Source organism: Telmatherina bonti (genome assembly GCF_933228915.1).
Source record: "Telmatherina bonti genome assembly, chromosome: 23".
Lineage (NCBI taxonomy): Eukaryota > Metazoa > Chordata > Actinopteri > Atheriniformes > Telmatherinidae > Telmatherina > Telmatherina bonti.
In genome coordinates this window covers 3,407,161-3,419,383 of record NC_136632.1, presented here as the reverse complement: position 1 = coordinate 3,419,383, position 12,223 = coordinate 3,407,161, and the positions used below count along the sequence as shown (strand labels likewise).

Sequence of the window (12,223 nt, the reverse complement as noted above, 5' to 3'; positions counted from 1 at the left end):
TATCTATCTATCTGTCTATCTATCTATCTATCTATCTATCTATCTATCTATCTATCTATCTATCTATCTATCTATCTATCTATCTATCTATCTGTCTATCTATCTGTCTATCTATCTGTCTATCTATCTATCTATCTATCTGTCTATCTATCTATCTATCTGTCTATCTATCTATCTATCTATCTGTCTATCTATCTATCTATCTGTCTATCTATCTATCTATCTATCTATCTATCTATCTATCTATCTATCTATCTATCTATCTGTCTATCTATCTATCTATCTATCTGTCTATCTATCTATCTATCTATCTATCTATCTATCTGTCTGTCTGTCTGTCTATCTGTCTATCTATCAACTATCTATATCTATCTATCTATCTATCTATCTATCTATCTATCTGTCTATCTATCTGTCTATCTGTCTATCTATCAACTATCTATCTATCTATCTATCTATCTATCTGTCTATCTATCTATCTATCTATCTGTCTATCTGTCTATCTGTCTATCTATCTATCTATCTATCTATCTATCTATCTATCTATCTATCTATCATCTATCTATCTATCTATCTATCTATCTATCTATCTATCTATCTATCTATCTATCTATCTATCTATCTATCTATCTATCTATCTATATTCCATCTGAACCCAGTTTCGGTAGTTTCTGCATCTCCTGACGCGTCTTCTTTGCTCCATGCCGGTGCTTTGACCCTTCTTAAACAGACTAACACCACGGGATGTGTCTTTCTACGTGGTTTGAGAAATGAGAAGCTGCTTGTTGCATCAGCTGCGGTTAAATGACTTGCTGCAGCTGGAGGAAGATCAACCTGCAGGAATTATCCAATAGAAAGCTTCTATCTGTTTGCTTAAATGCAGGTGGAAATGTGTAATAACATGTTTAATTAAAAGAAGGGGTGAACTTTCTGTTTTGAGTTACTGCAGACGGTTAAAACGACTTAAACAAGATGAAGTAGTCTCTACTAAAACCTGATGGGATGGAGGTGAACATCATCTTTATGAAAGAAAATCCTAAACTGTGTTTGTCCCTGAACGATGGGGGCATCAGAGGATCAGAGCTGGTCATGGAGCGAGTTCTGACCTGCTGTTGTTTATCCATCACATCTTCACAGGATCGCTGATTAATTTAATGTGACAGAAGCTTATTGAGACTAAAACATGAGGAGATTGAACATAAAGACGCGAGGCGGTGAGTTCATTCTGTCACTGTTCAGCCTTCATCACCATCATCACCCTCAGTTCTCTCCCAGAGCTGACATAAACCGCGTCCTGTCCAAGTCCTGGACCATTTTACTGCTGAACGTCGCCGCAATGTTCATCTGGCGAGCTGACAAAAAAGCAGACTTGCTGTGGGGAGGAGGGAGCGCTGAAAGGAGGATGGTGGTGGGATGAAGAAGAGGTAGATTGTTGGGTCTCCCAGTAGTTTCCGTGGAGGTCCAGGGAGGACAGAGCCGGCAGGATGTCTCTCTGGAGGGGGGCTTCGCTCTCTGAAGGTAACGGTGGGACACTCAGACACTTCCTCAGGCAGGGTTCACTGTCAACGACACAAGGAACAGTTTCACCACTGCTGCTCATGGCTGGAAGACGTGAAGTTCAGCCGAGTTCTGGTACCTGGAGGACGTGCCGGGTTTGGGCTTCCAGGCATGTCGATAAACGTCGCCTGCTACGCCGAACAGCCAGCGAACATCAGCTGGAACCTCTGGGATCCACTCCACAAACCTGGATGCAGATCAGGAGTTTGATCAGGATGCTGCAGGATGTCCTCATGGAGCAAAACAATCACTCCGTCCATGAGAGCTACTTTGGAAGGACAACGGAAGAACTGCACACAGATACATGCTGACCTCTTAAAGTGTCTCTGACGCACATTTCAGTCTAATTTATTTTAATCTGCAAGTCCAGAAGGGAAGAAATAATCAATCATCTTCCACAAACCCCTTCATTCATGTTGTATTGATCCTCTCAGATCAGCCTCTGCCAGAAACAACAGAGAAAGCTCCGCCCTCTGTCCTGCAGGCTGCGTCTGATTGGTCAGCTGCTAGGAGTAGTTATACTGAGTAGTGAATGTGGGCGTGGCTTTCTTCTTGCACAACCTGGAGAAGACGACCAATCACTGAGTCCCTCCCCGGGACGTCACTAGAATTTCCAAGTAGAAAAAACTCTCTAAAACCAATAGTTTTTGTCACCATGGAAACCGAATGTAGCGAGTGCTGGAAAACTCAAACATGCATTTAGGTGATAAAGTTTTAAAAGTTAGCTTTAAAATAGGTTTGCTAGAAAACTAAGGACACGTTCACATCAGCCTTTCTGATCCGAATCAGAGTCTGTTTGTCAGAAAGTCGCTTCGTTTGGGGAAATGTGAACGCACCAAACGAATTCTGATCCGGACCAAAGAAGCGACTCGGTCCGCCTACAAACGCAGGTCTCGGCCCGTTTCAAGCGGACCGAATCCAGGAAGCGGACTACAAACCAAGTCCCTTTCTGCATGTGGCGTAGCGTTGCATTGTGGGTAAATCCATAGCGATGGCGTTAAGGGTCCTCTGCCCCGTCTGGTGTTCATACTGCGTCCATTGTTGCAGTGGATTTCTGCAGGATACTTGCATAAGACACAATAAAAACCCAAAACAGCCATAGTTTGGTCTCCATGTTTAACTGGCAGGTGGAGGAAACAGAGTTTTCTTCTTCACGCCGGTCTGGTCCTCTCTTCTGCTAAACACTAGTGCAGCGCCCCCTCTGGTGGGAATGGGGAGATATTATTCTGATGGTTTGGCTGGTTTCACCAAAGTGCAGCATGAACACGATCTCGGTTGGACCATCAGGTTATGAGTTCACCACGTGTCACTGTCCTGATGGGAATGCAGCCTTACTAAATCTGGCACCAAAGTTGCTGAGTTATCAGCCAAACAAACGGGCCAGTGTGACGGACGTACCAGGAAATCATAGAAACGTTCCGTCTATAAACGGATATAAACCGCCAGAGAGGAGTTTAACTTCATGGAGTCAGTAACCACGGTGACGGACTCAGTTACCATGGTCACAGACTTCCCTTGCTTTCCGCAGTGGAGTTTCCCCCAACTCAGGGTGAAAAAACTCAGTTTGTGCATAACTTACTTTCTGGACCGGACTCTGAAGTCGGACCTGGTTCAGAATGAGGCCAGATCTTAACATGCAAACAGCAGAGAGGCAATGCTCACCTCTGAGCCACCGAGTAAGCTGACTGTACAGGAAGCGTGTAGGGCATCAGCATGTAGGACGCCACTCTCAGCGGCAACATGGCCGACACCTTGGCGTACAGACCCGATCTGTCTTGGCAGGCTTTACAGAACACTGATGAAGAAAGAACAGAACACCTTCATGACGCGTTTCTGTGACTAAAAACATCTTTCAGTCTCAGGAAGAGCGATGTCAGACCTTTCTTTATCTGGGTGGGCAGATTGATCTGCTCATCCAGCCACCAGTGCTTCTCGTGCAGCAGCCGGAGTCTCCGGAGGACCCACTCCCTGGTCGTCTCAGCAGGCTGGCAGCAGCAGCTGATGGAGACGTCCGGCAGGGTGGGGCTGGAGGGCAGGCTCTCTGACACCAACAGGTCTGACATCACAAAGCATCATTAGGAAAGGTCCAGCAGTACGGGAAGGAGGAGGAAATGATCCGAGTACTTACTGTTCTCCTGGAGGAAACGTAGCGCGTCTTTATAACCATTCTGACACATTTCAGCCAGGACCTGGAGAGAGGACATGTTTATTTGTCCTGATGGGTCATCACCAGGTCTGCCTCATTAACCAATCACAGTTCAGCTGGAAACAGGAAGCAGCAGCAGATTGTCCTCCTCAGGGCATCTATAAACGTCCCGGAGAACACGGAGCAGCTCATGTGCTTCTGGCTGAGCCAGGGTTGGACATGGAGGACAGTTTGGGCTTCATGCGAGCAGAAGTAAAGATGGCAGCATGTGCAACGTGTCGGCGAGATGAACGGGGCGAGGAGAGAACAGGTGAGGCGTACCTGCAGGATTTTACCTGAAACTGGAACCCACAGAACGCCCAGTTCTCTCTGATATTTTACTCTTCTTCTAATAAATAAATCTTCTTCCTCATGTTTCTGCTTCTTACTCCTTTCACTAAAAGCAAGTTATGAACTGATGAAATCCGGCACATTTCCCGTCTTTTCCTCCCATAGATGCCAGAATAGATTTATTTACCAGAAGACAGAAAATGTATCTGATTTCAGAATAAAATACCAGAAACAGAGAGATGTGATGAAGCCAGAATGAGGATGAAAAGCAGATGGATGAAGAGCTGCTGCCGCCTTGCTGTTTTCACGTCGACATTTTCAGTCCCACTACATTAGTTTGCAAAAGCCTTCTGAAACCTTCTAATATGATGAAAACTGCTATCTGCAGGTTTGAAAGAACATTTGAAACCTTGAAACTTTAGTTCTGAAATGTTGAAACCTTTGGCTGCAACCCACCGTTTGTGTTGCAGAATTTTAAACCCCAAATTCCCCCTCAGCTTCAGAGTTTCGTCCACACCGCTGTGATGTTGCAGTCTTGATTTTTGGCAGCATTCTCTCCCAGCTTTGGTTTGAAACTCTAAATAAAAGGCTTGAGGTGGGAGGGACACTTGACATGTCTTTATTTGCCATAAAGAGTCTCTGAATAAACGCTACATGTTGTGGCGTGATTGTCAACCTCCTGGACGGATAGCTAAAGGGTCAGGAATCCATCACAGTTAACCCCCGCTACTGAGATTAATTTTATATCTTCACGTCTGAAAGTGGTTGGTTCCACTCTTTGGACTGTAGTTTTCCAGAACCCGGCAGATTCTGGTACCAACCTTTGGTTCTGGAGGAAAGAGGGCCCGACTCAGACGGTACATGTTTCCCATGTTGATCTGGATGCTGGTGTTGGTGAGACGGAGCTCATGGAAGCTGGTGGAGTTATCCCGAGGACAGATGTCACATTCCCCAGAGAAAGGCGAGATGGTGATGGTGTTCTTCAGCTCCGACTGGGGAAGGTTATCGCTGATGCCCCCGTCTACGTAACGCTGGACCCACAGAAAGGACACGAGCACAGTAAAGACACAGCAACATCGTGTGGTGTCATGAGAAACTGAAACTGACTGAATCCATGTGGACTGTGTCTCAGTCGAGGTCATGCTGAGTCAGTCTGAGAGTAAACTGAACTCTGATCTCAGCTGTTAGCGGCTGATCTACGAAAGACTGTGGACTTTCACGATGTTCAACCCGATCATGATGATAAAACAGAACAACACTGCTGCTCACCAATTCTGAGTGATTTACCTAAAAAAACACACCATAATCCAGTTATAAACCTCTGTAATAAACCTGTATCATACAGCTGTTTTTATGAATTATGTCAGCAGTCAAAGCTATGTAATAATAAAGAAATCCTATCTGATGGACTGAGTTGTTTCAGGTTGTTTTACTGACAACAGAAGATAAAGTTCAGTTTGATTACTGGATGGCGTCCAACAGTGAGGTCAACACAAACTAAAAGTCACTCCCTGATTATCTCAGACTTGTTTTTTAACATGTGTAATAAATCCAGCAGACATGATTATGAGGTCACCACGTGTCATGATGTGGTGTTTTGTGTTCTGGTTTCCTGTTTAGGTTTGTAGTTTTCCTTGATTAGTTCTCTGGTTTCTAGGTTCCTCTCCATTAGTTTCACCTGGTTTGATTTTCTGATTAGTTTCTCCTGTGTCTCATTGTGTTTTGTGTATTTATACCCCTCAGTTTTTGTCTTGAGTTGCTGGATCATTTTGTTTTTATTTGCCCTGGCTTCTGTTACTGGAATTAAACTCTCGTATGATTCCTGCATCTTGGCTTCCGACTCCTGCATTTGGGTCCACATCCCCACCGCCACCGTGACGCCACGGGCAAAACAAGGTTTAAACGTCATCAGTAGGGAACAAACACCTACCACTCCTCTGAAGGACGGAGGAATCAGTCCGCAGTAAATGGGAATAAAGGAGCTACAGATCAGCGCCTGGGGACAAAAACAGAAACCACAGTTAAACCACTAAAACACAATGTAACCAGTTAAACCACTGACATATAGAGAGAAACCAGTTAAACCAGAGTAAAGGAGGACATCTGAAGACCTCCAGAACCTCGGTACTGCGTCTCCGGACGAGGAAGCAGACAGTCTGGGGACTGATGGTGTGCTCCAGGAGGAGGATCAACCTCCTCAGCCACTTGGAAGCTCTGTTCAGGAGTCCAGGAGAGGAGGGTCCGCTGGACAGACGTGAGATTGAGACGCAGCAGTGAGGTTTTCATCCCAGTCCTGGAACTATGGACCGGCTCGAGACCCTCTTCAGGGTCCTGGGGGGAGCATGGGAGTTCATCCAACCAGTCTACATGTGTTTAGCTGGCTCTGCATTCTCTCCAGCTGGTCACCAGCCGGTTACTTGTGGGTAGCGACTGAGAGCGAGGTGTGGGAGCTCTCCCTTAGAGAAACGAGAGGGACTCGCAGTGGAGTTGCTGCTCCTCCTCGAGAGGACCCAGATGAGGAGGCTCAGGCATCTGGTAAGGACCCCTCCTAGATGGCCGCCTGGTGAGGTGTTCCTGGCACATCCCACCAGGAGGAGACCCAGGACACTCTGGAGGGATGACATCTCTCAAATGGGAATGCCTCTGGACTCCCCCAGAGGGAGGGAGGTCTGGGCTTCCTGGTTCAGGCAGCTGCTCCTGCAACCGGACCCTTGCTAAGTGGTAAGAACAGAGTTAAGCTATACATGTCTCCTGCTAGCACCTACCTGGATAAGCTCCTCTTTCGAGCTGAACTCAGACACCAGGATGTTCTCCCCGTCCGACACCCGGGTCAGGGACACGCTCAGCTTTCCTGAGGACAGGATATGAGCATCGGAGGGAAGGTCCCGGTCCAAGCCGGTCCTCAGCACCTTCATCAGGTTGAAAGTTGGGTGGAGTGGACCCAGGTTCCTCTTCCTGGCTTCCTTCGCCACCTCCAGAACATCCCCACAGCATTTAGCTGGAAAAAGGCAAAGATCAGTTAGACCCGGATCAGGAAGGTGACCGGAATATAAACCTGGTGATTCGGGACTGGGAAGACGATCTGAACCATAAAACTCGTGATTTTTTACTTGGAAGGCGGCCTGGACCATAAACCTAGTAATTCTGGACAAGGAAGGTGATCCGGACCATAAACCTAGTAATTCTGGACCAGGAAGGTGATCCGGACCATAAACCTAGTGATTCTGGACCAGGAAGGTGACCTGGACCACAAACCGGGTTCTGGACCAGGAAGGTGACCTAGGCCATAAACCTATTAATTCGGGACTGGGAAGATTATCTGAACCATAAACCTCATGATTTTTACTAGGATGGTGACCTGGACCATAAACCTAGTGATTCTGGACTATGAAGGTGACCTAGACCATGAACCTAGTGATTCTGGACTATGAAGGTGACCTGGACCATGAACCTAGTGATTCTGGACTATGAAGGTGACCTAGACCATGAACCTAGTGATTCTGGACTATGAAGGTGACCTGGACCATGAACCTAGTGATTCTGGACTATGAAGGTGACCTGGACCATGAACCTAGTGATTCTGGACTATGAAGGTGACCTAGACCATGAACCTAGTGATTCTGGACTATGAAGGTGACCTGGACCATGAACCTAGTGATTCTGGACTATGAAGGTGACGTAGACCATGAACCTAGTGATTCTGGACAATGAAGGTGACCTAGACCATGAACCTAGTGATTCTGGACTATGAAGGTGACCTAGACCATGAACCTAGTGATTCTGGACAATGAAGGTGACCTAGACCATAAACCTAGTGATTCTGGACTATGAAGGTGACCTAGACCATGAACCTAGTGATTCTGGACTATGAAGGTGACCTGGACCATAAACCTAGTGATTCTGGACTATGAAGGTGACCTAGACCATGAACCTAGTGATTCTGGACAATGAAGGTGACCTAGACCATGAACCTAGTGATTCTGGACTATGAAGGTGACCTAGACCATGAACCTAGTGATTCTGGACTCTGAAGGTGACCTAGACCATGAACCTAGTGATTCTGGACTATGAAGGTGACCTAGACCATGAACCTAGTGATTCTGGACTATGAAGGTGACCTAGACCATGAACCTAGTGATTCTGGACTATGAAGGTGACCTAGACCATGAACCTAGTGATTCTGGACTCTGAAGGTGACCTAGACCATGAACCTAGTGATTCTGGACTATGAAGGTGACCTAGACCATGAACCTAGTGATTCTGGACTATGAAGGTGACCTAGACCATGAACCTAGTGATTCTGGACTATGAAGGTGACGTAGACCATGAACCTAGTGATTCTGGACTCTGAAGGTGACCTAGACCATGAACCTAGTGATTCTGGACTCTGAAGGTGACCTAGACCATGAACCTAGTGATTCTGGACTCTGAAGGTGACCTAGACCATGAACCTAGTGATTCTGGACTATGAAGGTGACCTAGACCATGAACCTAGTGATTCTGGACTATGAAGGTGACCTAGACCATGAACCTAGTGATTCTGGACTATGAAGGTGACCTAGACCATGAACCTAGTGATTCTGGACTATGAAGGTGACCTAGACCATGAACCTAGTGATTCTGGACTATGAAGGTGACGTAGACCATGAACCTAGTGATTCTGGACTCTGAAGGTGACCTAGACCATGAACCTAGTGATTCTGGACTATGAAGGTGACCTAGACCATGAACCTAGTGATTCTGGACTATGAAGGTGACCTAGACCATGAACCTAGTGATTCTGGACTATGAAGGTGACCTAGACCATGAACCTAGTGATTCTGGACTCTGAAGGTGACCTAGACCATGAACCTAGTGATTCTGGACTATGAAGGTGACCTAGACCATGAACCTAGTGATTCTGGACTATGAAGGTGACCTAGACCATGAACCTAGTGATTCTGGACTATGAAGGTGACGTAGACCATGAACCTAGTGATTCTGGACTCTGAAGGTGACCTAGACCATGAACCTAGTGATTCTGGACTCTGAAGGTGACCTAGACCATGAACCTAGTGATTCTGGACTCTGAAGGTGACCTAGACCATGAACCTAGTGATTCTGGACTATGAAGGTGACCTAGACCATGAACCTAGTGATTCTGGACTATGAAGGTGACCTAGACCATGAACCTAGTGATTCTGGACTATGAAGGTGACCTAGACCATGAACCTAGTGATTCTGGACTATGAAGGTGACCTAGACCATGAACCTAGTGATTCTGGACTATGAAGGTGACCTAGACCATAAACCTAGTGATTCTGAACTAGGAAGCTGCTGTCTGGCAAAGTGTTGTGACAAAGACATTGTAGTCCACTGGAAAACTAGCTCGGTCTTACAGTTAATCTGGTCTTCCCAGCTGATTTGAACTGGAAATGGTCTCAAACTGGACACACACTGACTTCCTGTTTGTTTTTTCTTCTGGTGATTCTGGGACTTTTTGTTTCCATCAAACCAGTGCTTCTTTTTTCCCAGCAGACTCAGAAGCTGAAGGAGCTGGTTCTGAGGTGGGGACGACTCCACAGAAGATGCTGCTAAAACAGCGGAAGATTCCTCACATCCTCTACACAACATAGCATGTATTTGTGTGTGTGTATGTGTGTGTGTGTGTGTGTGTGTGTGTGTAGTTAATTGCGTTATCATTTTTAACCCGTTTAGTGCACATGTCCAGCATGACGTGTCAGGGACATGTATACAGAGGGGCAATGAGCCGGCTGGTTCTACAGATTGATTCAAGAACAAAAGGAACGTAGATGGAACGACATGTTGGCACTGCACACACATGTAATGACGGTGTTATAACACACACATTAGTTGTTTTACTGATGTGATGCTTTAATGACACATGTTTTAATCATATCTGTTGAGATGATCTACATTAAGATGTATAACAGAGCTCCCAGGCTGACTCTTGGACTCACAAGGGGTCCATCAAAGTGCACACGGAGGTTTACCAGTGTGATATATATAAAGTCCTCAGAGTGGAGTTTTAGGATATCCTGTTGAGTTTTTTTTTTATCATCTGGGGTTTTAATTCACTCGGACTCAGTGTTTTGGGAGCCTGTAAATGATTTTGCACCTTATCAATAATGAGACACGTCTGAGAAGTGCAGATGATTCTTATTTTGACCCAAAAAAAGTTATATGTTAGTAGTTAGCTAAACTTAGGTTCTCTCAAAGGAAACGAGCCAGAATGCACCTTTTATGGTCAGAAGCAGCTAATGAAAGAATAAAACCAAGCATGATTTCAGCACACCACATGTAGGGGTCCGCTGATCTAGAACATGCCTAAGATTATGCAGAATAACACACAGAAGTACATGACATGCTGCATTCACTGACCCTTGGACATCTTACATTTACCCATATGAAGGTCAATAAACATTAAATATTTAGAAACACCAGCTTGCTGTTTTGGGTACAATATGCTAAAAACGGGGTTATTTCAGGCAAAGTCATGATTGGTTATTAATAATGATTAAATCATTTGTAAAAATGTGATGAATCTAATAACAAATTTGAATCATTTTACAGCCCAAAAAATTTTTCTTTCTTTCATTTTCAGTCTTTTGCTTTGGGACTTCTGTCTGAAGCTGGTGAAAAACATTTCCTTTCAGCTTGTGTGTTCTCCCAGCATCACTGTGATTCTGGACCAGGGGGGGTCAGGTCAGGGGGCTTACCTTTGACCTGCTGGGGCCGTTTCTGACCTAAAACCTCCACACCAGCCTAGCAGGACACGTCTTCAAGTCTGCTTTCAGCTTTTTCTCCTTAACATGAGCTTTTTAAATTAAATAATGAAATCAAGGTGTTTTTTTTTTTACCCAGACAAGCCTGGCTGGCGAGCACCGAGGCGGTGAGGGCTCCAGCCGAGGCCCCGTACAGCTTGGTGGCCCCTTTGACGAGGAACGGAGCCTTCTCCAGCAGGCAGCTCGCTACTCCGATGTGGTAGATCCCCAGAAACCCGCAGCCGGCGAAGGACAGGTTCCAGCCGCCCTTCAGATCAAACATGACGGGACATCACCGGTGGACCAAGCCTGGAACTGGAGATCTGGATCTGGACCGGTCCCTGAGGAGCAGAAGGAGGTCTGGATCTGGATCTGGACCAGTCTCTGAGGAGCAGAAGGAGGTCTGGATCTGGACCGGTCTCTGTGGAGCAGAAGGAGGTCTGGATCTGGATCTGGACCAGTCTCTGAGGAGCAGAAGGAGGTCTGGATCTGGACCGGTCTCTGAGGAGCAGAAGGAGGTCTGGATCTGGATCTGGACCGGTCCCTGAGGAGCAGAAGGAGGTCTGGATCTGGATCTGGACCGGTCCCTGAGGAGCAGAAGGAGGTCTGGATCTGGATCTGGACCGGTCCCTGAGGAGCAGAAGGAGGTCTGGATCTGGATCTGGACCGGTCCCTGAGGAGCAGAAGGAGGTCTGGATCTGGACCGCAGAAGGAAGGAAAGTAGAACTCAGAAAGTTTATGGAGAAAAATGTCTGTGAAACGTTCATGGACTGTGGGAACTATGACTACTCAGAAAGTAAACCAAAGGTTATTTCTTCAGTTCAGTTATTTTAGAAGTTAAATTTCATGTGTAGTGTCATATTAGTCTATAAAATGTATTTTTATTGTTTAAAGGTCCTGCTACAGTCATGATTTCCTTATCTGGTTTTCATATCGATCCGCGGGAGGCTGACACCGCCTGACTGAGGGTTGATGAGTGTATGTGATTTACGAGTCACAGTGAAAGCAACGTTGGTTACGAAAAGCTCGAGCCAGCGTAAACAGTCCTGTTCAGAAGTGTCGCAATCAGTTTCATGCTGGGTAACAACACAGTATCACTTTTCTCCTGGTTCCAAGAGAACCAGAGAGAACAGAATAGTTTGTTTTATACACAGTTAAATAAAGTTAGATGTTTCAAAGAGACGAGCTCGCAGATCACAGTCACGTGGTTTCTAAGGTCCACAGAGACCTGCAAATCACGTCAGACCATGTCAGAAGCTGCCTGGGTGACAATGATGAGCTAAGTACATAGAAATACATACAAGTTACCCATCAGAGTAATCGGAGTACACTCCTTCACATAAACCCTTCATCATTCCAACAGGTAAACTGTACTTTATGTCTACATGTTATGTCTACAGTGAAACTATGGAAAAGTGGGTCACTG

General features: G+C 45.9%; 1 protein-coding gene across 1 annotated transcript; it reads right to left on the bottom strand.

Moving 5' to 3' along the window:
* Positions 1 to 250: 250 nt before the first annotated feature.
* On the bottom strand, positions 251 to 11,526 carry pnpla3 (patatin-like phospholipase domain containing 3). Its single transcript, XM_079263021.1, has 9 exons — positions 10,894 to 11,526; positions 6,799 to 7,031; positions 5,964 to 6,029; positions 4,855 to 5,064; positions 3,686 to 3,746; positions 3,437 to 3,613; positions 3,220 to 3,352; positions 1,637 to 1,744; positions 251 to 1,559 (listed from the first exon to the last, which is right to left on the bottom strand). Exons 1-9 carry the CDS (start codon positions 11,078 to 11,080, stop codon positions 1,316 to 1,318), a joined length of 1,419 nt encoding a protein of 472 aa, XP_079119147.1. The 5' UTR covers positions 11,081 to 11,526; the 3' UTR covers positions 251 to 1,315.
* Positions 11,527 to 12,223: the final 697 nt, after the last annotated feature.

Bases quoted from the DNA above. Each gene is read 5' to 3' on its own strand.
- pnpla3 (XM_079263021.1), bottom strand. From the start codon at position 11,080: ATGTTTGATCTGAAGGGCGGCTGGAACCTGTCCTTCGCCGGCTGCGGG. The intron at 7,032-10,893 runs GTAAAAAAAAAA...GCCTTTTTCCAG, and splicing joins CGCCAGCCAGGCTTGTCTGG to CTAAATGCTGTGGGGATGTT. The intron at 3,614-3,685 runs GTAAGTACTCGG...TTGTGATGTCAG, and splicing joins ACGTTTCCTCCAGGAGAACA to ACCTGTTGGTGTCAGAGAGC.